Source organism: Peromyscus leucopus, chromosome 12 (assembly GCF_004664715.2).
Source record: "Peromyscus leucopus breed LL Stock chromosome 12, UCI_PerLeu_2.1, whole genome shotgun sequence".
Classification (NCBI taxonomy): Eukaryota; Metazoa; Chordata; class Mammalia; order Rodentia; family Cricetidae; genus Peromyscus; species Peromyscus leucopus.
The window spans coordinates 75,305,306-75,333,301 of NC_051073.1; the positions used below are offsets into that span (position 1 = coordinate 75,305,306).

At 43.1% G+C, this 27,996-nt stretch overlaps 1 protein-coding gene and 1 gene segment (V, D, J or C); both read left to right on the plus strand.

Annotated features, from left to right (window-relative positions):
* LOC119088814 overlaps positions 1-27,877 on the plus strand; it is a 622,476-nt gene extending 594,599 nt beyond the window's left edge. The window contains 1 exon segment of the V gene segment in view: positions 27,428-27,877. Coding sequence covers positions 27,428-27,786 — 359 coding nt within the window.
* LOC119088811 lies at positions 10,598-27,264 on the plus strand. Of its 3 annotated transcripts, none has more exons than XM_037209846.1 (8): positions 10,598-10,702; positions 11,325-11,505; positions 14,427-14,558; positions 20,686-21,094; positions 21,186-21,670; positions 22,043-22,347; positions 25,605-25,723; positions 27,122-27,264. In XM_037209846.1, the coding sequence occupies exons 4-6, from the start codon at positions 20,729-20,731 to the stop codon at positions 22,074-22,076; spliced, it is 885 nt and encodes a 294-aa protein (XP_037065741.1). In that variant the 5' UTR covers positions 10,598-10,702; positions 11,325-11,505; positions 14,427-14,558; positions 20,686-20,728; the 3' UTR covers positions 22,077-22,347; positions 25,605-25,723; positions 27,122-27,264. The 3 variants fall into 3 exon arrangements, with proteins under 3 accessions (XP_037065741.1, XP_037065739.1, XP_037065740.1); XM_037209844.1 differs by having other exon boundaries at positions 14,427-14,522; XM_037209845.1 differs by lacking the exons at positions 25,605-25,723; positions 27,122-27,264 and adding an exon at positions 22,454-23,571 and having other exon boundaries at positions 14,427-14,522.
* Positions 27,878-27,996: the final 119 nt, after the last annotated feature.

Here is a 27,996-nt window from a genome sequence, read left to right on the forward strand (position 1 = left end):
GACATAAGCCTGTATCTCCCCTGGTCGAGCCTGATAGCCATCTGGCTGCCTAGTCCTTCGTCCGGACCTTGTCCTATCTTCTTGCTTCTGTAGATGGACTCAAGTCTGCAGCTCTGATCTCACACCCAAGCTGCTTTTTTAGCTCTGTCCAGCCTGACTTCCACTTTTCTGTTATCACTGCAGAATGTTCATGTTTCTACTATCCTACTTCTGAAGGTGAAGTCTGCTGTGGCCTCTTAAACCTTTAATGTCACTGTGTAACCTAAGAACAACTAGCAAGCAAGCAGAGAGAAAGATAGATAAGAAAAAGACAGATAAGAAAAAGCAATATTATATATATATATATATATATAGAGAGAGAGAGAGAGAGAGACAGAGACAGAGACAGAGACAGAGAGACAGAGAAAGACTGATAGATTTACTGTATGTTATGTGATTGATCACTAGTATTCCTAATTAAAATTGGAATAAGTGAAGCTGTTCACCTCAGCAGAGAAAAAGTGGGAATTTATGATGAATTTCTGTCTTTGAGACATTCACACCTTAAGAATTTGTTACTCAGTAAATTGTGATATGTGGAAAGACACAAGTGTTTCTTTTCATTTGTGAAGTAATGTGCTTAGGACAAACTCTCACTTTAGGAATGTACAACTGCAGAGGTTGCTTTATTGTATAAGATTCTTTTTAGCTATCTTGGGTTTTTTGTTTTTCCATGTGAAGTTGAGTATTGTTCTTTCCAAGTCTGTAAAGGGTGATGTTTCTCTGATTTCTTTCTCAGCCCATTTATCATTTGTATATAGGGGGCTACTGATTTTTTTTTAATTAATCATGTATCCTGAAACATTACTGAAGGCACTTATCAGCTGTAGGAGTTCCCTGGTAGAGTTTTTAGGGTCACTTATGTACATTATTATATTGTCTGCAAATAGTGAAAGTTTGACTTCTTCCTTTCCAATTTCTATCCCTTTGATCTCCTTTTGTTGTCTTATTGCTCTAGCTAGAACTTCAAGTACTATATTGAATAAATATGGGGAGAGTGAACAACCTTGTCTTGTTCCTGATTTTAGTGGAATCATTTTGAGTTTCTCTCTATTTAATTTGATGTTGGCTGTCAGCTTGCTGTAAATTGCCTTTATTATGTTTAGGAATATTCCTTGTATTCCTGATCTCTCTAGGACCTTTACCATGAAGGAGTGTTGAATTTTGTCAAAGGCTTTTTCAGCATCTAGTGAGATGATCATGTGTTTTTTTTCTTTCAGTTTGTTTATATGGTGTATTACATTGACAGATTTTCATATGTTAAACCATCCTTGCATCCCTGGGATGAAAACTATTTAGTCATGGTGGATAATTTTGTGATATGTTCTTGAATTCAGTTTGTCAATATTTTGTTGAGTATTTTTGCATCAATGTTCATGAGGGAGATTGGCCTGTAATTCTCTTTCTTTGTTGCATCTTTGTGTGGTTTGGCTATCAGGGTAACTGTAGCCTCATAAAACAAGTTTGGTAACATTCCTTCTGTGTCTATGGTGTGGAACAATTTGAAGAGTATTGGAATTAGCTCTTCTTTGAAAATCTGGTAGAATTCTGTGTTGAAACCATCTGGTCCTGGGCTTGTTTTGGTTGGGAGACTTTTAATGACTGTTTCTATTTCCTTAGGGGTTATTGGTCTATTTAAATAGTTTATCTGGTTTTGATTTAACTTTAGTATGTGGTACCTATCCAGAAAATCACCCGTTTCTTTCAGCAAAGAGGGCATATCTGTCCAGGAGGATCACAGCTAGGTGAAACTGCTGGAGGCTTTTCTCCTCCAGTAGCCAGTGTGGTATCTTCTGGCACTATGAAAGCTAGCCAGCAAGGAGGAAGCTTTCAGCTGTTTTCTCTGTATCTTCCAACCAAGATGGGTGGCATCTTCAGACATAGGTTCTTCTCATCTAGTTGTAGAAGGCAACCAAGGTTAGAACCTGTGGCTTTATAGGGCTGGGAGGACAAAAGAAAGGCAACTCTTCCTCCACAGCAAAAGTGGCTCATCTCTGTGATCACCTCTGTGATTCTGACACATTTTGAATTTTTATTTCTATTTGGTGCTTCAGTTGCTGTCGCTAATGGGGTCACATAGTTCCCCAAGCATTGCAGGCTACAGCCCATACTCCCTGTTACTGTTCCCCCTAGAAACCAGCTTTTCTTTACCTCCCTCCTACACTACTCATAGTAGCATTGCCAGAAGCCAATTCCCAGGTTCCCATGTCACTAACAACATGGTTGTCTATCTGAGCAGTTGGTTTGGTTATAAAAGCCAATAACCGGCCCCGAGACCTCCCATCTGGACAAGAGGTAAGTGCCTGGGCTCATACCCAGAGAGACCTGCCCTTAGATCCCATCCCTGGACACCAGCCATTCCAGGGAAGACCTGACCAAATTGGCCCCAGGTTCTGGCCATCGGGCAGGATCCCCTCCACCCCCACCAGGAAGGCTCCCCTTCTCCAAGACCCCGGCAGACCCTGCAATCTCCACATCCTTCCCCTACATCCATCCGCCTGAGACTCCAGCCACTTTCTGAGACTTAGAGACCAGCCCCCAGCTCCTATCCCGCCCTGGAGCTCCCATCTGGACAAGAGAACTTCCATTTGGACCAGAGAGAGGCTTCCTGAATCTGTCAGCTCTGTCTGGACCAAGAGCGCTGATAAGACCAAGAATGAATCCACAAAGAGATGGGCAGACATCAAGGCAGAAGTACATACAACAAAATGAAGAGCAATACAGCATCACCAGAACCTAGCCCTCCTCCAACAGCAAGACCTGAACATCACAAAATGGAAGAAGCAGAAAAAAGCAACCTTATGAATAATATCATGAAGAGGCTAGAGCCTTATATAGAAGAAATCAAAAATGAAATTGAGGAAAAGACAAACAAAAATGGGAAGAACTCTATTTAAAAAAAACTAGAGAAAAAGAGAAACAAAACAGAAGAAAACAATAAATCCCTGAAAGAAAATCATGAAAAAGGAATGAAACAGTTGAAGGAAACAGTTGAAGACCTGAAAAGGGAAATAGAAAAAAATGAAGAAAATACAAACAGAGGGAATGCTGGAAATAGAAAATATGAGGAAATGAACAGGAACTTCAGATGCAATTATAACCAACAGAATGCAAGAGATGGAAGAGAGGATCTCTGGCATTGAAGATATGCTAGAAGAAATAGATTCATCAGTCAAAGAAAACACTAAAGCCAACAAAGTCATGACCCAAAATGTCCAAGAAATTTGGGACACCATGAAAAGACCAAACCTAAGAATAATAGGGATAGAGAAAGGAGAAGAATACCAACTCCAAGGCACAGAAAATATATTCAACAAGATTATAGAAGAAAACTTTCCCAACTTAAAGAAGGAAATGCCTATGAAGATACAAGAAGCCTATAGAACACCAAACAGACTAGACCCCCCAAAAAAGTTCCCTCGACACATAATAATTAAACAACTAAATGTACAGAATAAAGAAAGAATATTAAGAGCAGCAAAGTAGAAAGGCCAAGTGACTTATAAAGGCAAACCCATCAGAATAACACCCAATTTCTCAATGGAGACTTTGAAAGCCAGAAGGACCTGGACAGATGTAATGCAGACACTAAGAGACCATGGATGCCAGCCTAGACTAATATACCCAGCAAAACTTTCAATCATCATAGACAGAGTGAACAAGACATTGCAAGACAAAGCCAGATTTAAACAATACTTACCCACAAACCCAGCCCTACAGAAAGCACTAGAAGGAAAATTCCAACCTAAGGAAGTCAGATACACCCTCTAAAACACTGGCAATAGATAAAGCCATAGCAGTAAACCCCAAAGAAGAGAAGTACAAACATACTACCACCAAAAAATAACAGGAATAAACAATCACAGGTCATTAATATCCCTTAATATCAATGGACTTAATTCATCTATAAAAAGACACAGGCTTACAGAATGGATACAAAAGCAGGACCCATCTTTCTGCTGCATAAAAGAAACACACTTCAAATTCAAAGATAGACACTGCCTAACAATAAAAGGCTGGGAAAAGACTTTCCAATCAAATAATCTTAAAAAGAAAGCAGATGTAGCCATCCTAATATCCAGCAAAATAGACTTCAAACTAAAATCAATCAAAAGAGATCAAGAAGGACATTTCATACTTATCACAGGAAAGATCCACCAAGATGAAGTTTCAATTCTAAACATTTATGCCCCAAACACAAGGGCAACCACATATGTAAAAGAAACATTACTAAAGTTTAAACCATATATAAAACCCCACACATTAATAGTGGGAGACTTCAACACCCCACTTTCACCACTGGACAGATCTCCCAAATCGAAACTTAACAGAGAAATAAAGAACTTAACTGATGTTATGACTCAAATGGACTTAATCAATATCTACAGAACATTCCACCCTAACAAAAAAGAATATACCTTCTCAGCACCCCTTGGTACCTTCTCTAAAATCGACCCCATGCTTGGCCACAAAGCAAATCTCAACAGATACAAAACAATTGGAATAACTTCGTGCATTCTATCAGAACACCATGGTTTAAAGTTAGATTTCAACAACAACAAAAACTACAGAAAACCTACAATCTCATGGAAACTGAATAATGCTCAACTGAATCACCAATGGGTTAAGAAAAAAATTAAAGGCTTCTTAGAGATCAACGAAAATGAAGACACCACAAACCCAAACTTATGGGACACTATAAAAGCAGTGGTAAGAGGGAAATTCATAGCACTAAATGCCCACATAAAGAAGTTGGAGAAATCTCACACTAGTGACTTAACAGCACACCTGAAAGCTCTAGAACAAGAAGAAGCAAAGTCTCCAAGGAAGAATAGACGCCAGGAAATTATCAAATTGGGAGCTGAAATCAATAAAATAGAAACAAAGAGAACAATACAAAAAAATTAATGAAACAAAGAGTTGGCTCTTTGAGAAAATCAACAAGATAGACAAGCCCTTATCCAAACTAACCAAAAGACACAGAGAGCGCATCCAAATTAACAAAGTCAGAAATGAAAAGGGGGACGTAACAACAGACAATGAGGAAATCCAGAGAATCATCAGGTCATACTTCAAAAACCTCTACTCCACAAAACTGGAAAATCTAAAAGAAACGGATAACTTTGTGGATAGGTACCACATACCTAAGTTAAATCAAGACCAGATAAACTATTTAAACAATCCAATAACCCCTAAGGAAATAGAAACAGTCATTAAAAGTCTCCCAACCAAAAAAAGCCCAGTACCAGATGGTTTCAGTGCAAAATTCTACAAGATCTTCAAAGAAGAGTTAATACCAATGCTCTCTAAATTGTTCCACACAATAGAAACAGAAGGAACATTACCAAACTCCTTCTATGAGGCTACAATTACCTTGATTCCTAAACCAAACAAAGATACAACAAAGAAAGAGAACTACAGACCGGTCTCCCTCATGAACATTGATGCAAAAATACTCAATAAAATACTGGCAAACAGACTAAAAGAACACATCAAAAAAATTATCCACCATGATCAAGTAGGCTTCATCCCAGGGATGCAAGGGTGGTTCCACATACGAAAATCCATCAATGTAATACACCATATAAACAAACTCAAAGAAAAAAGCCACATGATCATCTCACTAGATACAGAAAAGGCATTTGACAAAATCCAACACCCCTTCATGATAAAGGTCTTAGAGAGGCCAGGAATATATGGAACATACCTAAACATAATAAAGGCAATTTACAGCAAGCCAACAGCCAACATCAAATTAAATGGAGAGAAACTCAAAGCAATTCCACTAAAATCAGGAACAAGGCAAGGCTGTCTGCTCTCCCCATACTTATTCAATATAGTACTTGAAGTTCTAGAGCAATAAGACAACATAAGGAGGTTGAGGGGATACAAATTGGAAAGGAAGAAGTCAAGCTTTCCCTATTTGCAGATGACATGATAGTATACTTGAGTGACCCTATAGATTCAACCAAGGAACTGATACAACATATAAACACCTTCAGCAACATAGCAGGATACAAGATCAATTCAAAAAAATCCGTAGCTCTCCTATATACAATTGACAAACAGGCTGAAAAGGAAATCAGAGATACATCACCCTTTACAATAGCCACAAATGATATAAAATACCTTGGGTAACACTAACCAAGCAAGTGAAGAATCTCTATGACAAGAACTTTAAGTCCCTGAAAAAAGAAATCGAAGAAGGTGTCAGAGCATGGAAAGATCTCCCATGCTCATGGATAAGTAGGAATAACATAGTAAAAATAGCCATCTTACCAAAAGCAATCTACAGATTCAATGCAATCCCCATCAAAATACCAACACAATACTTCACAGACCTGAAAAGAATAATATTCAACTTCATATGGAAAAACAAAAGACCCAGGATAACCTAAAGAATCCTGTACAATAAAACAACCTCTGGAGGCATCACGATCCCTGACTTCAAGCTCTACTATAGAGCTACAGTAATAAAAACAGCTTGGTACTGGCATAAAAACTGACATGTGAACCAAATGGAATTGAATTGAAGATCCTGACATTAACCTGCACACCTATAAACATATAATTTTTGACAAAGAAGCCAAAACTGTACAATGGAAAAAAGAAAACAATTCAACAAATGGTGCTGGCATAACTGGATGTCAACGTGTAGAAGGCTGCAAATAGATCCATATCTGTCACCGTGCAAAACTTAAGTCCAAGTGGATTAAAGTATCAACATAAATCCAGTTACTCCGAACCTGATAGAAGAGAAAGTAGGAAGTAGTCTTGAACACATGGCATAGGAGATCACTTCCTAAATATAACATTAGTAGCACTGAAAGAAACAATTAATCAATGGGACCTTTTGAAACTGAGAAGCTTTTGTAGAGCAAAGAATATAGTCAACAAGACAAAGTGACAGCCTATATAATGGGAAAAGGTCTTCACCAACCCCACATCTGACAGAGGACTGATATCCAGAATATATAAAGAACTCAAGAAATTAGACATCAAAATGCCCAACAGTCCAATTAAGAAATGGGCTATAGAACTAAACAGAATTCTCAGCAGAGGAAGCTCAAATGGCTGAAAGACATTTAAGGAATTGCTCAACATACCTAATCATCAGGGAAATGCAAATCAAAATGACTTTGAGATACCACCTTACACCTGTCAGAATGGCTAAGATCAAAAACACTGCAGACAGCTTATGCTGGAGAGGATGTGGAGCTAGGGGAACTCTCCTTCACTGCTGGTAGGAATGCAAGCTTGTACAACCACTTTGGAAATCAATATGGCACTTTCTTAGAAAACTGAGAATCAATCTCCCCCAAGACCCAGCTATACCACTCTTGGGCATATACCCAAAGAATGCTCAATCATACCACAAGGGCAATTACTCAGCTATGTTCATATCAGCATTGTTTGTAATAGCCAAAACCTGGAAAAACCTAGGTGCCCTTCAACTGAAGAATGCATAAAGAAAATGTGGTACATATACACAGTGGAATACTACTCAGCAGAGAAAAACAATGATATCATGAGGTTTGCAGGCAAATGGATGGATCTAGAAAAAAATCTTCCTGAGTGAGGTAACCCAGACTCAGAAAGACAAACATGGTATATACTCACTCATAGGAGGATACTGGATGTAAAACAAAGATGACTAGACTGCTGCTCACAACTCCAGGGAAGCTACCTAGAAAACAGGACCCCAAGAAAGACACAGGGATCATCCAATGACAGAGAAATGAATGAGATCTACATGAACAACCTGGACGTGAGTGAGGGAAATGAAGGGCAAGGGTCAAGGGAAAGAAAGCTTAGGGGAGTGGGAGATCCCAGCTAGATCAAGAACAGAGAGGGAGAACAAGGAATAATAGACCATGATAAATAAAAACCACATGAGAATAGGAACAAGCAAAGTGCTAGAGCGATTCACAGAAATCCACAAAGATACCTCCACAATAGACTACCACAATGGTCGAGAGAAAGCCCGAACTGACCTACTCTGGTGATAGGATGGCCAAACACCCTAATTGTTGTGCTAGAGACCTCATCCAATGACTGAGGGAACCAGATGCAGAGATCCATGGCCAGGCCCCAAATGGAGCTCCAGGAGTCCAATTAGCGAGAAAGAAGAGGGATTATATGAGCGAGAATTGTTGAGACCAAGATTGGAAAAAGCACAGGGACAAATAGCCAAACAAATGGAAACACATGAACTATGAACCAATAGCTGAGGAGCCCCCAACTGGATCAGGCCCTCTAGATAATTGAGACAGTTGATTAGCTTGATCTGTTTGTGAAGGCATCCAGGCAGTGGGACCGGGACCTGTCCTTAGTGCATGAGCTGGCTGTTTGAAACCTGGGGCTTATACAGGGACACTTGGCTCAGCCTGGGAGGAGGGGACTGGACCTGCCTGGACTGAATCTACCAGGTTGAACTCAATCCCCAGGGGAGTCTTTGCCCTGGAGGGGATGGGAATGGAGGGTAGGCTGTGGGGAAGGTGGGGAGGGGGAGAACAAGGGAATCCGTGGCTAATATGTAAAAATAAATTAAATTTTAAAATTTTAAAAAAGCCAATAACCAGTGATTTGTGGATCAGAACCTGAGGAGCATTCCCAGGTCAGTGACACATGTACTTGGTCCTGGAAGGACTGAAGGCCTGAGAACTGGAGAGGCTGCAGGCCTGAGGAAAGGGGTGGCCTTGTTTCTGTTCCTCACAGAGAAAGGAGGGCCATAGAGGCCAGACAGACACACATGAGCAGAAAGAGGGTGAGTCAGTGAGTGTGTGTCAGTGGGTCACTTCAGTGGGCCAGGTCTGCACTTCCCCTCTTTGGATACCTTCCAGGGTCTTCCGTGCTTTCAGGCAGTGAACCAGCAGTGGACCTCCATCCACTTGCCTGGGTGGACAAGTTGTGTTAAGAGCATTCCAGCAGCCAAAGAGAACAGATGCACCAGGTAGATGGGTAGGTGCAAGGACCTGACTCCCTCTGTCACACACTCTGGTTACCACCATCTGCTTATACACCATCCCAGTCATGTCCACAAGAGCACATCCTTCACATTTGAGCCTGGGCTAATCTTCCTGTCAGACTTCTACTCTATGTTCCAAGGAAGGCAGATGGCTCCAGTCCTGTAACCCAACTAATCCCCAGATGGGAGGTGTGCAGGCCTGGCCTGAGATGAAGGGGAGCTAGACCAGGCCTGGGAAGGGTAGGTAAGGAGCTGTCTGCCATGTTCTCTGAGTCCTTCCCTGAGGCTGTGATTGTCAGGTAGATGGAGACCAAAGCCATGTTTATTCCAGTACCTGTGGAAGGAACGCATGATAAAGAGGTGGGAAGGTGTCATACAGAAGGACCCTAGATTGCTTGGACCAGTCGTTGATCCAGCAGAACAATCCAAAAGATGGAGCCAACTAAGGTCCCTGGAAGTTGAATTGGTCTGCAGACCCTGGGCGGAGACCCACAGACAGGCTAAGCCATTCTGAGCCAAGCCAGACTATAGTTCCCCGCCCCTCCCCCATGCCTGCCACCCTTGGCTGGAATTCCTGCCCCATCTCTAACCTCCAGTCCCTAATGTAGACAAGAATATGGACACGGAGTCGTAGCAATCACTAGCCAGTGGCTGCTCAGCACACATGGACTTCAGCATCTGGAAGACAAGGAGGGGAGCCACATCAGATTCATCAAGTTCACCATGATCCTCAGGAAACAAATGCAATGCTTAGTGAAACCTGCAAGTCTCAGGGCAGACCTGCTCCATGAGCTGGGGGAGCTGGGCCACCACCCTGAAGACCAATACAGCGATGTGAGAGTTTTTATAGTAGCTGATGGAGGCTCTGAGGGGTCCTGAAGCGGGCCTATCTGCAGGGAGTATGAGCTGGAAGCCCTGACCCTCGCCTTCTCGCTTGAACACCTGAAGGTCGATGGCGGCACCAGCAGCCTGTGCAGCCTCACACAGCTCCATCTCCTAGGTTCCATGCACCTTCTTCCGCCAAAGTGCCAGCTTTTGCTATATCGCTGCCTCCAGCCCTGTGGATGTCCCGAGTCCAGCACCACTACCAGCTGCCACCAATAACTGCAACCTGTAAAAGGTTAGCATTAAGGGTGGCCGCCCGGAGATTCCACATCGCCTCCTACTGGCCACCCGTTTCCATGCAGGGTCCCCTCAGGTCCCAGCCAGGCAGCTCCAGCAAGGAGGGCAGAGGTCGGGAGGAATCTTTACATAGTTGATTGCTTGACTTGTACTGAGCGACTAGTGTGCACAGAGCAGTGTGTTAGTGTGGTGCAAAGCAGCACCCAGAACCGTGCCTGGCATATACTGGGTTCTTGGCAAATGCCTGTTGGACAATGGATATTCATGATTGCATGTAATTATTTCTTCTGCCGAGGGTCCCTAAACAGCTTTTATTTTTATGCGCAGACTCACTCTTTCCCCCTGGAACGAATACATTTAGGCCAAAAGGGAAGCGGACGCCATCAATGCACATGCGCCTGCGTGGCCAACTGCTCTTCGTTCCTATGCTCTGTGTTTTGTATTGCACATGCGCGTTCCCCAGGCAGTTGTGGCGGTTTTCCTACTAGGCAGGGGGCGTGGCTTGATGACTCATTTTGATGATACTATTTCCAGGTAGTGTGGCTGGCTAGAGAGTGGCATCTATTTCTGAAGGTAGGTGGACTCATACAATGATCAGAGACGAACTCAGCAAGTCAGCTTGGCCTGTGTGATGAGAATGGCAAATGCCTGACCGGCCACCAGGAGACAGGTGTCACTGCCATCTGTGCAGAGTGACCCGAGGGGCCAGTCCAGGAGGCCCATGGAGGGGGAATGGGACAAGGGGGGCATTTAAGATCTGTGCAGGTGTTCTGAGAGATATTTGGTCTCATAATACTTTGTTTGGATATTTTTAAACCTTACTGATCTTTTGCTTATATATTATGGATTCCACTTATGTGTTTTCATGGATTTTGTGTCTGTTTCTTTTCCTTTAATTTTTTTCTCTTTTTTTTTTCATCTTGGTTTGATTTTTTTTTCCAATGGACCTATTTGTTTGTCGGAGATAGAGAAAGAAGACCTTGGGTTGAATAGGTTAGGAAGGTGAGAGGATCAGGAGATGGGGGAGGGGAAAACAGCATCAGATTATAGGGGATAAAATTATTTTCAATAAAAAAAAAAAGCAGTATGTGAGATGAATAGTCTCCAGTCTTAGAAAACATTGTCCATTACTGGGAAGGGGAGGTTTAGAGCATCCACTCAGTACTCAGCCTATCTCCTTTCTTCCCTGAACTAGACAGCATCTCCGGATCTGCTGCTCTTCATTGCTTCACACCACCTATACTTCGTAGACTTTTGGCCAGTCACCAGGGTCCAGACCTCAGGACAAAACCCTGGGGTGGATGCTCTAGACATGGCTCTCCATGATAAATGGGGCATCTGTCACCAATGAGGATCATGGTGACGGGAAGCTGCTGGTGAGTGTAAAGAGCATCTAGTCTGGTACCCATTTCACAGAGTGGAACATCCTGGTGTTGCTTGCAGGATTCCAGAATATTTCCTCAGGTTTTTGCATAGCTGTGGCCATGGTGGACCTGTAGGCCCTGCCTCTTTAGTTTCTCGTGGGGTTGCTGGCTTGAGTAGGTAAGCTGGTGATTCCAGGATGCAGCTCCTATTGCTCAAAACCCCCTAGAGTATAAACAGGAGGCAAATCCAGATGTTGTGCAGTAGTATCCTAGCATAACAGCTGTCTTTATGAGATCAGCTGTGCCCGTTTGTAGGTGTATCACCTCAGCCCACAGATGGCAGGTATTCCTTCCTAGAATCAAGGTCAAGGTCAGGTCATTGGACCCTCACTTGAGTCACTCCACCTGGCCATTTGCATACAATTCTGCCCTAAGCACACATGGCCTGGACTCCGAGAAATGCCAGAGGGAGAGACTGAATAGGCTGAGGAAGGTGAATTGAGGGCTCTTGTTCTGATACACACTTAGGCACTCAAACATTTACACACTCTCTCACATACATTAACATGCTCACAGATAATCATGCACACACACACAGACTCACTCTTGTACTTGGAGCTGGCTAGTGTTTTGTCAGCATAAGATAGAGCCTTTTGGGAAGGGGAACCTCAATTGAGAAAATGCCTTAAACACATTCGCCTGTGGCCAAGCCTATGGTGCATTTTTTGAAGGATGATTGATGTCAGAGTGCACAAAAGACATGTAAACATGGTCGTATACACACATAATCAATCACACAATCATACCTTTACACATTCTTCATAGTCCTTGCACTAATGATACATTCTGTGCTAGTTAGTTTTTATCAGCTTAATGCAAACCTAGACATTAAAATAAAAGAGATAATCTCAGTTGAGGAACTGTCTCTTTCAGTTTGGTATGTCGTCATATCTGTGGGGCATTTTCTTAATTACTACTAATGAATTACTACTACTGTGGGTGGTGCTATTCTTATGCACATGCGCATGGTCTATATAAGAAAGGTAGCTGAGCACACGAGAAGATGCAAGCCAGAGGAAGCCAGCTAAAAAGCAGCTTTACTCCACGGTTTCTGCTTTCAGGTCCTGCTTTGTGTTTCTGCCTTGGCTTCCTTCACTGGTGGATTAACCTGTAAGCTGAAATAAACACTTCCTTCCCAAGTTGCTTTTGCCTTGATGCCTATCACAGCAACAAAATGTTAGTTGATCATGATGCTACATGCTTGCACACTACAAAACACACACTCAGTATACGTTCTGCCACTGATACTCATGTGAACTCACACACTCTTCCATACTTTTCTTCTCTCACCCACAGTCACACATTCACACTTACTTTTGTGCTCATAAACACATGTTCTTGCATGGTGTCACTAACTCCTTACATGCACAACTACCTCACTGACACTTGCTTACACTCAAGATACTTATACCATTGTCTGCTATACACTGTCACTTCTGTGCACTCTTTCACTCACATGCACACACACACACACACACACACACACACACACACACACACACCACTGTAATGTACTTCCAAGCACATACCCAGAGAAACACAATCCTATACTCAAACCCATGTTCTTCAAATCATGCTCATATAGGCATAAGCAAACTTATGATCATACAAACACACACATCATGATACATGAATGTACTATTGTACTCACCCACACTCATGCTTATACACACACAGTCTCACATAAGCTAACAGTGTCAATCAGTGTCTTAAAATCACTGACCCTAACCTATCCCTAGCCCAGTAATGATCTTAACCACAGCTCTAATTCTAAACCAAACCCTAACAGTATGAGTAACTCTAACCCTATCCCTATCCTGCCTGCAAGATGCACTAATGTAATAGTGACACAAAGCTTGTGGGAGTCACCAACCAGTCTGATTGGATTTAAGGCCCAATCCATGAGATGGAACTATCCCTGACATAGCTTGAGGGCCAAGAACCTGAGACTGCATAGCCCAGGGGCTTAGGAAAACAGAATAGCACTGTTCTGGCAATGGAAAATAGCAATAAAAATACTCCTAATGACATTCTGCTATCTCATAGATCAGTGTCTCCTAGGCAGTCATCAGAAACTTCCTCCTGCAGTGCATGGGAACAATAAGGAGCCCCAGATCTAGACAATGTGCTGATAATGAGAGACATTAAAAACTCAGTCCTAAATGGGATGTCTCCACCAGAACTCTCCACTCAGGCCTCAGAGAACTAACTCTTCAGAGGAGAGGCAGAAAGAGTGCAAGAGCCAGAGGGGATGGAGGACACTGGGGAAACAACAATGTCTTCTATACACAGAAGAACCAATGCACATATGAACTCAGACTGTGTGATCAAGCAAAGGGCCTGCATGGGAGAGGGCCAGATGGGGTCCCAGGGCTGAGAGGAGAAGAGGACACAATCTCACATTCTTACCCCAGTTACCTCCACTTGATAACTGCTCACAAATGAAAAATTAGTTATCTCCAATGGGTATACAACCACTTGTGTGGACAGACCCTACGACCAGAAGTCAACACAAAATGAACTCAGTGACCTTTTTGGAGATTCTTTGCTCCATAATGCTTTGGGGGGCATTTATTCATTTATTTATTTCTTTAATTTTTTTTAACTTATTGGTCCTTTGCATATATATTAAGCTCTCCAGTTTTGTGCTTTAATGGGATTTCTGTGTGCAAGTGTGTGTGTGTGTGTGTGTGTGTGTGTGTGTGTGTGTGTGTGCAGGTGTGTGTGTGTCTGCATCTATATGTGTTACTTGTCCTTTTCTATTCTTTGTTTATTTTGTTCTGTTTGATATGTTTGTTTTTACTCTATCAAAGACTCAAGTCTTTCTTTCTCTCTGTGACATATTGTGCTTAGAAGGTACCCTCTATCCTTAGGAGGGGACAACTGTCAAGAAACTCCTTCCACTCAGCTGAGCTGAGCCTTGGCTCATGGAAGCGGCACTATTCTGAGGTGTACTTCTGTTGGAGGAGGTATGACCTTGTTGGAAAAAGTATTTCACTCTAGGGGTAAGTTTGTGATCTTCTATATGCCCATGCCATACCCAGTTGCTAAGTCCACTTCCTGTTGCCTTCTAATCAAGAAGTACCCAGCACCATGTCTGCCTGCATGCTGTTCATCTAACTGCCGTGTGATGATAATGGACTGAACTTCTGAACTGTAACTTGCCCCCAAAAAAGATGTTTTCCTTTATAAGAGTTGCTGTGGTCATGGTGTCTCTTCACAGCAATGGAGACACTAATTAAGACATTCTATAACAGAATAAGAAGAATGTAAGACAAATAAATAAATGACTGAGTTCAGTCCTTCTGTTGAGTAATTGGGGAAAACAAAGATGATTTACAGAGAGGAAAAGCAGCCCCCTTCTACCCTTCATCTCTTGGGAGGGTGGTCCTGACTTTACCATTGGTAATAAAACAGGAAATCAATTTCCACAGTTTAGTAATAATGCAAAGGTATTTTGTCAGAGGGCAAGGATGGCAGGGCTCCATCTCCCATGGTACTATAAATAAAACATCTATGTATATAGTACTCTGGAATGACAGGACTTTCTCAATAATATTTCAACCATCAATCACCATCTTATGAGACCTATGGATTCTGATGAGAAATCAGGCCAGGGTCTTAAGGGACAGTTGCGGTGAAATTTCTTCCTCACATACCCTTGGGTGCCTTGGAGCAGAGCATCTTAATACAACATCTCAGTGCCAGTGAGGAACCACATCTTTTAAATCCACCAGTCTGAGTTTTAAGCAAAAGGAACTGAACATCCTGAATACAGAGATGATGAGGATTGTAAAAGCTAAGTGTTGATACAAAATTTTAGGTCACAATTCTCAAGTCCACTAAAGAACCCTACATAACTTCCTGACAAGTAAAAACCAGTGACCCTAACCCAGGGAACCACAAATCTTACTGAGTCTATCATTTTCTTTATTATTATTTATCATTACCATTAAACGCAAAAGGTCTTTTTGTCATGGGTTGAATATGATATGTCCTAAACTGTCTCATGTGTTTGGTCCTTGATCCCCTTAGATAGTCCTGCTTAAGTAATTAGAGAATGCTCGGATGTGTGGCCTGGCTGGAGGCAGTGGGTCCTTAAGAGACTTGGGAGACTTTCAAAGCAGTGAAAACAGTTGCCTCACATGCTGCTGGCAATGAGAACCCACCACCAAGCTGTGCCTGTTAACTCAGAAAGCCTCAGACAAAACAACCTCTGCCTCTCTGAAGTTGTTTTATGGCATAGATTTGAGAGGAGCCATGAAAAGACCTGGAGAATGGTGATGGGTTGCCGCTAACTGTGATTTGTCTACAACTCATATGACCTCATAGGGAGCTACTGTGAGGAATGATAGTGCTCCAGCCATATAAGGCACCAGTGGGTCCTGGATCTTGCCCTTACGCTGCAATGAGGCTGTCAGTAGGCTACAGAGCAGATGCACTCGTAGTTTTGATTAGAGCTTTATTTTTAGCATCCATCTTTGGAATTGAACATCTGTGATCCCCACTGACCTGAACATAATGAGTTTGCTTCCTGGAGGGTTGGTTTGGGGGCCTGGATTTTGATTTACTGTTTGTAGTTTTGGATTTACTTTGTGCATTTGCTTCAGTTTTTTTTTTTATTACCAACCATGTTCTATTGTCTACTCATATATCTTTGCCGCTTTGTACATTGGTTTATTTTTATACCTTAAAACTTTTGTCAGTATATATTAGCTGCAAAAAATCAGGAGTTTGACTATGTCATGCACTTGGATCCTACCCACCAGCTTTGTTACTTCCCACAGCATTTCACTTTGTTTATCAATTCCCTTATCATAGTAGGAATCTTCCCCTGCCACCATGCCACTCATGAGAAAACATCCTTTCCAGGATCTTGAGGGAGAGTACATTTCCTCATGGCATCATAGTGTCAAGGAAAGGGTACCATCCCTTGATGCCCATAAATATGAGTAGAGATAAATGGATTGAGTATCATGACTGTAGAAACTAGGAGGTCTGCAGCAGTCAGAGTCATTAGAGAATTTGAGGGTCTAGGTGAAAGGGATGTTGAAGAAGCCTGTGTGATCACTCTCTACCTAGTGAATAACCACATCTCTCAGTCAGGTCAGCACAAAGCTCACTGAGTCCATTCTTGGTGCTACTGCTGCTCTCCGTATAGTCAAAATGCCCTCCTTCAACTTTGAATGACAGTGGTCTCACATTGTCTTATATATCCAAAATCCTGATCTCTAGCAGGAGGTGCTATCTGTGGAGGTTGTGAAACATCAGAATGTAGAACCCAGAATGAGAAATTGGGTCATCAGAGGTAACAGAACCTGCAAAAGCCATGCAAGCATGCTTGAGATCCATCTTTCCAAGTCTCCATCCATGCCTTTCCTGTCTGTTGACAGCCAGAGCAAACATAAACCCTATGTACCTTAGGTTGTTTCTTCTCAAGGATTTGGTCATGGCCATGAGAAAAGAAATGCAGTACTGGCAGATACAAAGGGGGAAAATTCTCTCGTGTGAACAGCATGGTTGGTTTCTTGTAATGACCTCACTGGAGGCATTGTGAGGACTTTCAGACCCTGCCCATTTTAGGCACTGGCTGGGTCTGAGTCTTGTGTTCACACTGCAGAGAAGGTGTTGCTTTGTTGGTTACAGGAAGGTTGGACTCAGAAATTGGGTCACGTAGACTTTGTTACTATTGATCACATGGAAACAGACATAATTGATCTGATTTGATCTCAAGAGCTACAGTTTCTTCCCTGGTTTGCTGGTTTTTATCTATAACTCTTGAATGGATTGTGGATTAATGTGTGCTTTTAATTTAGTTTCTTGTTTTCTACCACCCAAAATTCTACCCTTTTTTTAAACTTATTTTTTTATTTTTTAAATTTTATAATTAATTATTTTTACATATCAGCCACAGATTCCCCGGTCCTCCCTCCTCCCACTCCCCCCACCCTCCACCCAATCCACCCCCCATTCCCATCTCCTCCAGAGCAAGGACTCCCCTGGGGATTCAGCTCAGCCGGGTAGATTCAGTCCAGGCAGGTCCAGTCCCCTCCTCCCTTCACCCAGGCTGAGCAAAGTGTCCCAGCATAGGCCCCAGGCTCCAAAAAGCCAGCTCATGATAAATGAAGACCCCAAGGGAATAGGAAGAAGCAAAGTGTTAGACAGTTCCCCAGAAATCCACAAAGATACCTCCACAATAGACTACTGGCAATGGTTGAGAGAAAGCCCAAACTGATCTACTCTGGTGATCTGATGGCCAAACACCCTAACTGTCCTGATAGAACTCTTATCCAATGACTAATGGAAGCAGATGCAGAGATCCACAGCCAGGCCCCAGGTGGAGCTCCAGGAGTCCAATTGGCAAGAAAGAGGAGGGATTGTATGAGCGAGAGATGTTGAGACCATGATTGGAAAAAGCACAGGGACAAAGCCAAACTAGTGGAAACACATGAACTGTGAACCAATAGCTGAGGAGGCCCCAAAATTCTACTCTTAAATGGGCATGATTCTTTGACATTTTTAAAATACGTTTTCTGATTTTAAATGCTATACTAGTATGAAATAATTGTAGAAAATAAGGAGTTTCACGATGGTGTGCACTTTGAATGCATCACCTGTATGATTGTATCATAGTGAAAAAGCCATTGAAGCAGCCTGTAGGTTCACACTCCAACTAGTCCAGATGCACATCCCTAACCCAGGTCAGCTCAGCATTCCTGAGTCTATCCTCCTTTATAGTATGGAGTTTACCCCGAGTAAAGACAAAATGTCCTCCTCAATGTTAGATATAAAAGGCCTCCTACTTCCTCATGCATTTAAATGCTTGGTCTCTAGGATGGAGCGCTGATTGGTCTGGGAAATCTCAAAACCCTAAAGCACTGGGGAGGAGCAGGAGGAATTAGGTAACTGGATGCAGCAAGGGCCTACCAAAGCCATGTAACCAGCTGCTTCAGACTCATCTTCCCCAAGTCACCTTCCCCAGTTCCTCCAACTGCCATGCCTTCCCTGTCCTCTGAGAACATGGAGAAGGGATGCCTTTTGTCCCTTAAGTTGCATCTTGTTGAGGATTTGTTCACTGCCATGATGAAAAGCAATGCAGTCCCTGGGATCAGATAGAGAAACTACTTTGGGTTATTCCCTGCTGTTGCTGGTCCATCCCTGGCAATGACATCATTTGACCTCTGTGAGAAATGATAGAAATCTGTTCATACAAGACATTGCAGGATGCTGGGCTTAATCCTGAAGCTGCAAAGAAACTCATGTTGGATAGAGAACAGTTGTATTCCAGCATTGGTCCTGATACACTTGGGCTTTCCTAGTCTCATGGACCTTGACATTGGGAGTTCTCCTCTGTCGCTGTGGGTTTCATGTTCTGTTTCTTTTTGATTCACACAAACACCGCTTGTGTATGAGACCTTGATTTCTGCTTGTGTTCATTTGCTTTTTATTAATTGGTCCTTTTTCAATAATTTTTCTTGGTCATGTTGTGCTCTGATTTCTTTTGTTTTTTATTTGAAACTTTAACTGTGCAGAGTAGGAAATATCCCTGTGACACATGTATATGTGCATATAGTGAACTTGGATCATTTTCACCTCCTGTGTCATATTGCAACAGCCCCTGTCATAAGCTTATATTCTTCCCCTCTTGATTAAGACTCCACCTACCCATCCATGGCTCTAGTTAGTCTCAGTATATCTCTGGGACTTTCATATTACAACAAACTCTATGTCCATGTGTATTTTGCAAAATAACAAAATTTCATTCTTCCTGGCTGAGCATGGCCTCTTCCCTTGACCTTGCCTGTTTACTGTTGATCAGTTTTTGTATGGACTTATCCTAGAACTCCATGATGAACCCAATGTGAACATGAGATATCTCTGTCATGTGTTATTGAACAATGGTGAACAAGGAATCTCATTTCAGATGATGTTCATCAAGTATATTATATTATGCATTGCCTGTGTGTGTGTGTGTGTGTGTGTGTTTATGATTTTTAACATAGGGGAATAATGGCTTTTCAGAATATTTAGAATGATGTTTGCTTGTTCTTTGGTGAAGCACCTTGAGGAACATTGATCCCCACTGTCCTTTACAGTCAGCAGGAAGATCCATTATGCAATCTGTTGGTGCTGGTTTGTCCTTACTGGGAGAGATTACATTACTCTTTCAATCTTGTACTCATATCGATCTCTACATGTTTCATAAGCTCTTGAATTTGTTGTCACACTCAGGATGTAGCAGTGGAAAGGCAGCAGGTGGTGCATTGTGATAACCTCTTCTATGAATGTTGGTGTCTTTTGTGAATTGAGCAATATCTCTCCATAGCTGAAGTTTTCCTGTGTCCCAGCTGGCCCATGGTCAGGACAAATCTCTCTCACCCGCCAGTCCTGCAGCCACTTGGAACACACAGAGGCTTATATTAATTAAAACTGCTCAGCCATTAGCTCATGCTAAGTATTGACTAGCTCTTACCATTAAATTAACCCATAATTCTTATTTATGTTTAGCCACGTGGCTTGGTACCTTTTCTCAGTTCTGCCTTCACATCTTGCTTCCTCTGTGTCTGGTTGGTGACTCCTGACTCAGTCTTCCTATTCCCAGAATTCTCCTTGTCTGTTTAGCCCACCTATACTTCCTGCCTGGCTACTGGCCAATCAGCGTTTTATTTATCAACCAATCAAAGCAACACATTCACAGCATACAGAAAGACATCTCCAGCATCTCTCTTTGTGGATTGTCAACACTCTGGAATACATGGTTGTCTTGCATCCCCTACAGTTCCCATGAATCTTACTCATCTCTTCCCTGTCTCACATCTCAATAATTTGTGTCTTCCTTTGTGTGATTCATATCAAGGGTTTGTCAGATTTGTACATCCTTTCAAAGGACCAGCTCTTTGTTTGTCTTATCTTTGTTTCAGTCTCTAAGTGTCCAGTTATTTCCAGCTCCGATTTTTCTTATGCTTTCTCATAACTGCTTTTGGGTTTGGGTGGTTTTCTTTTTTTTTTAACTTTGACCCCAACATGCACCATTAGGATTTTTGAGAGACCTTTGCTTTTTGTGAAGCAATGTACAAATTGATAGCTATAACCTTGTCTTCTAGAGCTGATTTTGTTTTTTTTTACTTCTAGTGTCTTGTGGGGGTGCCATTCTCCACCTGAAAAGGTAGAGGACATGGCAGAAGAATTATCATGGAGGGATCTCAGCGATGACAATTTACAACCAGAATCCATAAAACTAGGATCAAGATGGTCCATCTCCACCCTGGTAAAAACTATGTGTTCCCTTAGCCACATGACAGAGAACAACTTTGAAATTCCTGGAACAAAGAGACTTTTTGAGACCCTCGCAGAAAATGACATACTGTATGAGAGAAAAATTACTTATGTCATTGGACAAATGGAAAATCATCCAAAGATTTCCTCCACCAAGAGATTTGCACATCGTCTCATCCTCCCTCCCTTTCCCTTAAAGAGGAGATGGAGTGAGCTGGCTCTGCCGACGTTTGTGACAACAGAAGAAGGCAACCAAGGGCAGGAGGTAAATGAAAAAAGTAGCAAGGGCTTCCCTATGTCCAGCTCACCTGATTTACACATCAGATATTAACTCACCTGTGAATTCTGCCCCACAGGGTGATGGTGTGAAGGCATTAGACACATCTAAGGAGACATCTGCCTCACTGGGTGTAACATCAGAGAGGACACATGTGGAGGCTGAGACTGGCAGTACCGTCACTTTCAGTCACACAACGCTGGATGTCTTGTACTTCCTAGAGGACACCATGTGCCAGAAGTACCATGGACCGCCAGATGATGCTGGCATTATGGAGGAAACCACCAATATGGATTTGAATGACAATATTAGCCAGACGACAAGTGATCTCATGTTCACTGTTTCCCCTCCACAGCATGGGAGCAGCCAATATGAAACAGTCAAAGACTTAATAAGTAGGGAATCACCGTCTACATCTACCAATGAACAGCCCCAGGAGGTACCCATAGCCTCCAACAGGCACACAAGAAGGGGCTGGAAGGGCCTGAGGAGGCAGGCTCGGAACCTATTTCGAAGGTTATGTTTCTGTCTTCCCACCCCAAGGAGAGGAGGCACGGCATCCAGGTAAGGGATAACAAGGAATGGAAATTGGAGTCCCAGGGAAATGGAGCAGGTGAGGACACTAAATTCATATTTGTATTTGATCTTTCCTTTTCAAAGGCACTTTACCACTGACAGGCTGCACTCATTTATAGAACATGAACCTCAATGTGTCTGTGACCCTAGAAGCAGCTTTCCCACCGAATCCTGCTCTTGAGAAGTCTGGAGAAGTTGAGCCAGGAGCAGACAGCAGAGGGAGGGAGGAGGGCTTTGTGAAAGGGAGCAGAGTTTAGGTAGGGAAGAGTCCTGTAGAGAGCTGTTGTACCACAGGGCAGCTCTTTGCTAGGCCCTTCTATGTCAAAGTCACTAACACTGCTCTGCTTGTGTCTTTTCAAGGGCTGAAGATGAGGCCCAGGCCCGTGGTTCCTAAACCACAGGTCTGTGTTCGGCCTGGTGGGGCATAACAGCCATAGGAGGGAACCAGGCCAGAACGAGAAAGGAGGAGGTTTGCCCCAAACCTCTTGTTAGCTGCCAGACACTGCCAGCAACCAGGGCACAAGCTCTGTAACCCTCCTCTCCTGCAGAGTATGAGGCTTAACTTAACTGGCCCCAAGCACTAGTGGCTGGACAGAGAAGCCAGCCACAGAATCATCTGGTGATGGAGAGGCATCCATCCTGCTCCACAGTCCACATGGAGAAAAGTAAGTGCCCCACATGTCTCTGGGTCCTCATCACCTGCTCTTCTCATTTCCAGCAACAGAATCAGTGGAGCAGATTCAAAGAAGTGCTTGCACTCTTTACTCCTAGGTGGTAAAGAGGCACAGAATGAGGAGGGGAGAAGAGGAGGCAAGTGGGAGATGTCAAGAGAGAAAAGCACTAAGAGCAGGAGGAGGAAATGGCATGAAGCAGGATGAGGAGGAGGCGACTTGTCCAGAGGAAATTCCAGTCAGGCAGCAGGAAAGTAAGGGATGAATGTGTGGCATGGCGAAAGGGGCCAAGCCAAGCAGGAGAAGGAGCAAAATTCCCCTCAAGAGGAGAGTTGGGGCTCATAGGGCACAAGACATGGTCTTCTCCTCTTGTGTACCCTATGCTCTTGTCCTGGGGTATTCAGGCAGCGTGTGGCTGTAGAGAAGAGAAGCCACATGGTTCCCAGGAGCCTCTTCCTCTTTCTGCTGGACCCTGTCTTGGATTGATCTGGTGACATCTGTGTCTTTGTCTTCACTGCCTTCTTCCTTAAGGGCCAAGGTGCTTGCTATCCACCCATCCAAAGACTACTCAAACTAATAAATTTCATGTCCCATGGGGGATTCCTTGAATTTGTGAATAGGTGAGCAGTGCTTAACAGGGCTGTGGAACATCACTGCCCAGACAAGGCCAGAAAACTTGGGAATTCTTTAAGCCCAGTGCCACCTTCAGGGTTAGGACTAGAAGGAAACCTAATTGTCAAGACACTGTAGATGACAGCTGGTGGTGTGGTCTAGAGCCTTGCTGAGTGGTCTGTCTGCAGTCTTCTCCTGCCCACCTTTCACATAGGGAACATCTTCTTGAGTCACCAAAGGGCACCCCAGCTGACAGAGGGTTGCAGGAGTCTAATCTTCCAGGATCATTCGGTATAGTAAATTTGTGTCCACTGTGTTTCTCCTTGTGGTGGAAGATGAGTTTCTACATCCTGGTCTTGATGTACATCAACCATCCCTACTGAGTTCCTTTCTCGGCAGAGGTTGATGACCATGGTCAATGGGAGTATGGTCCTTTGTGACACCTTATCAGTTTGTCTGGAATCCACTTCATTGGACACATCTTGTACCTGTAGCCATGACCAAGTCCTTTATGCAGCGTGTTCACCCTAGCCCTAGTGACAGTCATAGTATAATGGGTCAACATTTTCTTCTAATAGTTCTGCCTTTATATGTTACTTGGTCTTTTTCCATGACAGCTTTTAGTATTACTCTTTGTATTGTTTTGATTATTATGTACTAAGTGGAATTTCTTCTATGGTGTAGTCTATTTGGGGTTCTGGATCCTCCTTGAACTTTAATAGGCAGATTATTCTTTAGGTTAGGGAAGTTTTCTTCTATAATTTTGTTGAAGATAGTTAACTGTGTCTTTGACCTTGGTTTCTTCTCCTTCCTCTATTCCCATTATTCATAGATTTGGTCTTCTCATAATGTCCCAGATAGCCTGGGTAGTTTGTGCTTGGAATTTTATTAGATTTCACATTTTCTTCTATCTGGTCTTCAGTGCACTTCTTAAACAGTTTTCTTTATTCAAATCCACTGTTTGTGTTACAGTAGATTTCATTAATGGATCGATTCATGTCCTCCTAAGGTCCTTGACCATGTTTATAATAACTATTTTGAAGTTTTGTGCTTCAGCATTATTGCCTTTCTCAGGAACCATGGTAGTCGAACCATGGTTACTGAGCTCTAGTGGGGACACAGTGTCAGGACTATTTTGATTGTGTCCTTCTGCTGGCATCTAGGCATCTGTGTTTAGGAGTATTGCACTTCCAGAAGTTGATATCTGGCCTTGCTTCTGTTAGGTAGGCTTTTCATTCCTTAGTTTCTTTTGTCCTCCCCAGATATTGGCAAAGTGTATTGTGGCTGTGGGTTGCCTTGAAGGGAGTGCTCTGAGTCTCTTCCAGGTGTGGCCACTGGTGGTCCAAGGTAGAAAGTGAGTCTAGGTATTGGGAGCTTGCAGGAAAGAATGGGATGGTGTCAGGGACAAGGACAGAATCTCTAGTTAGTGGAAAAATACAGACCCCCAATAAGACGGGGAACTAGATCATCTTACATTCAGGTTGCCTAGCAACAGGACATTGAGTCAGAGCCCTTGACCCTCTCACCCTGTAAACATCCTATACAAACATCCTGTTAGCTTGCCCCACCTTATGCAGATGACAGCTTCTTGCTCCCCCCACCCTGTGGAGCTATATAAACCTTTGTGGAAGAGAAATAAAGTGCACCTTGATCAGAATCCAGACTTAGTGTCTTTCCTTTGTATCTCCTGTCCCTACATTCCCTCCTTAGGGTGGTCGAGAACCCGTTGAAGCCCTGCAGGCGGGGCAGGATGGGCTAGACTGGCAAGGGGCTGAGAGGGTGCATAGGGAGGATGGAAATATGAATCATGCAGCTGGATCTGTGGAGTCCTCAGGAAATGGAGGAAGAGGGTGAAGTCAGCTCCCTCCTCAGCAGGGTTTCTGCTCCAGGGCTGGGCATGAGACTGGATGTTTGAAAATGGAGGACAGAACAGAGAAGATTGCCTTCTTGCTTCTCTGGCCAGCATGGCCAGTGAGGTTGCAGTGGCAGACAGTGAAGGTGGCTGAGAAAATGAGATGAGATGAGGAGTAGGCTGCAAGAGAGGCTTTATTTACTCTCCCAGTGTTTGGGAACAGAAAAAAGGAGAGGCCAGAGCAGGCACCCTGCTACAAAGTTGAGAATGAGACAGGGGAAGGAGAAATAGAGGATGGGAAGTAGATTGAAGTTCACATACCGGATTCCTTGCTCAGCATGCCAAGTGTGTTTGCAGGTAAAGTGTGTCTCTAGTGTTGCTGATGAGGACAATGTGATGGGATGTATGGTTGGGGGAGTGTATAAGAAACAAGAGTAATGGTTTTTAGAATTTCTACATCAACTGAAGAAATACAGAGACACTGGAAGTGAATGCAAGAAACTCAATAATGGCTGTCTGATCATGCATGGGAAGGACTGGACATTACTGGGGCACATATGGAACATTGGAAGCTCAGAGGTGTAAACTAAGAGTCACTGTTGTAAAGGCCAAAATGTGGAGATTGTAGTGAAGTTAATTTATCTGATAGTAACCATAATATATTTCCTTAATAATGGATGCTGTGAGGAACCCAAAATATATATCTTCATGTTAAATTATACACCAATGAAGTAATCAGATATTTGCCGTTCTTCTGTGGAGAGTTAACTCTTTATTATTTCCTTAGATTTTTGTAAGAGTGTCAAAGATTTCTTCTGGATGTGACAACCTTTACAGAAGATCAAAGAATATCCATGTCAGATTTAAAAATCTGAGTCTGGTATTATGGGTTCAGACAGTGATCTGGTGAGTAGTGGGATCCAGCTGGATTCTAAGGTCTCTGCACTGTGGTAAATAATGATCCTTTGGCTAACAGGGAGCACTGTGCATCTGTGACATACCACTTCCAATTGCTGAGAGAAGCTGGCCTTAGGGCTCACCCTGTGCTCACTGAGGACACTCTGTCCTGTCAGAGTTCAGGGAGAAAGGGGCTCCACTCTGTCTTAGCTAGTGATACCTCCCAAGACTCTTCCTCTCCTGAAAACCTAACTGTCTCTGCCCCAGGCTGTCATGTGAGCTGAGCCCCACAGTAGGGCTCACAGATTCTTCTCAGTCTCAGTGGAGACATGACTGAGGGAACAGCCACTTCTCTGCAGAGGTGGGAAAGTAGGCCTGGAGCAACCTAGACTCCCTGTGGAGACCAGGGTCTGTGTCCACTTATTCTCTCTTGAACTGCTTCTTTCTCACTGCAGGGGTAGAGACCAGCCTAAGACCTCTGGTGTCACCTGGCTATATCTGCTCTTGTGCACAGATCACTCAACACTTTCCCACAGCAGCACCTGTCATCTGTTAGTACCTATTTACTGCAAGTAACCTTTCCCAGTCCACCATCCTGCCCTCTGCCTCTCTGCTAACCTTGCTGACTTACCTGAACCTTGAGCATCAAAATCAGTTCTGTTGTCTCTAGCACACAGTGATGCAAAACATAAGTCGGACATCTGCCCCTCATATCTCCCTGGCTGCCCCTATAGTCAATAGGAAGTGGTCCTGCAAGAAATACTAAATTCTCAACTTTCTTATCAAATACTATAAAACAAACCTTGTCTTTCCATTCTCTTCCATCAATACTGAACTTCTGCTTTCTCAGTCCTTTGATGTCCCTTACTAAGTGCTCACTCCTCTTCAAGATTTAGAAGTGTTTGCCCAGCCAGACATAAGCAACCTCACTTATTTAAATAATGCCTACAACAAAAAAATGGAATGTTCATCCATCCAGGGACTTCCTCTTCCCTCTTTAGCCCCTGGGTGGTTCACAAGCTCTCCTGGGTTGACTGCTGTGTGCTCTCCCTGCCTGTCCACATTCATCAGAGAAATATATAAGTGATGGCTCCACTAGAACACATCCTTTCATGTTTCTGAAATATAAGGTGAAGAAAACACAGCAGAACTGATATACTGAACAATTGTGAAAGGTGATGGTTGCTTTGGGACTTAAAGGAGAGTGCTGATCTCTCTCTGGAGTTTCTGGAGGACAGGTACCTACATGTGGTAACCCTAACAGAAATGAGTCCTCCACTTTTTGTGAGAACCTACTATCCTACTGTGGATCTGAAAGAGATCTTTGCACACAGTTATGCTTGTGTTACCACCTGCTTTATATTCCATGGGACAAAGTAATTTACTTCACCTGACTTGCTGTTTTAGGAACTCACACTGTGAATCAATCACTAGGAGGAGCTATGAGAACTCATTTGCATGACTAACCCCTCTTCTGAGAGGTCCCTGGAGATGAGATACTGAGACAGCCCAGACAGAAGATCCTGGTCTAAGGAGAAGCTGTGCTGTGCTTACCATGGCTTGGACTCCTCTCATCTTCATGATTCTATCTTTCTGTACAGGTAGGGACAGGCCTAAGAGTAGTGGGGAGAACTCCTAAACTCAGTGAGTCCCTTCTGCTTCAGAGAATTTGCACCTTATCTCTGCTGTTCACTGTGGTGTCCTCTTTTGCAGGTTCCTTTTCTCAGTCTATACTGACACAACCACCCTCCATCTCTGAGGCTCTTGGATCAACAGCCAGACTCACCTGCACCCTGAGGAGTGGCATCAGTGTTGCTGGTAAATACATTTTCTGGTACAAGCAGATGCAGGGGAGCTCTCCCCAGTTTTTTCTGTACTACTACTCAGACTCAGACAAGAAGCTGGGGCCTGGAGTCACCAATAGAGTCTCTGGATCCAAAGATACCTCCCAAAATGCTGCACATTTGCACATCTCTGAGCTACAAGCAGATGAGGAGGCTGACTATTACTGTGCCATCTGGAAAAGTAATGTGTCTCACAGTGATACAGGCAGATGGGAAAGTAAGGCATAAATTCTAGCTTGTGATAAAAAAAAATCAGGACTATTTCTTCGTTACCTTGCAATATTTGTACACTATTAAAGAAAAAGATAATGAAAAAGTTCATTCAGAATTTTTGTTCTATGTTTTCACCAAATAATAGAGAAAAAAGGATCAAACTATCAAAGAAAACCCTCAGACCTACAGTATAGTTGACAACAAATGCTGGTGAAGATGAAGGGG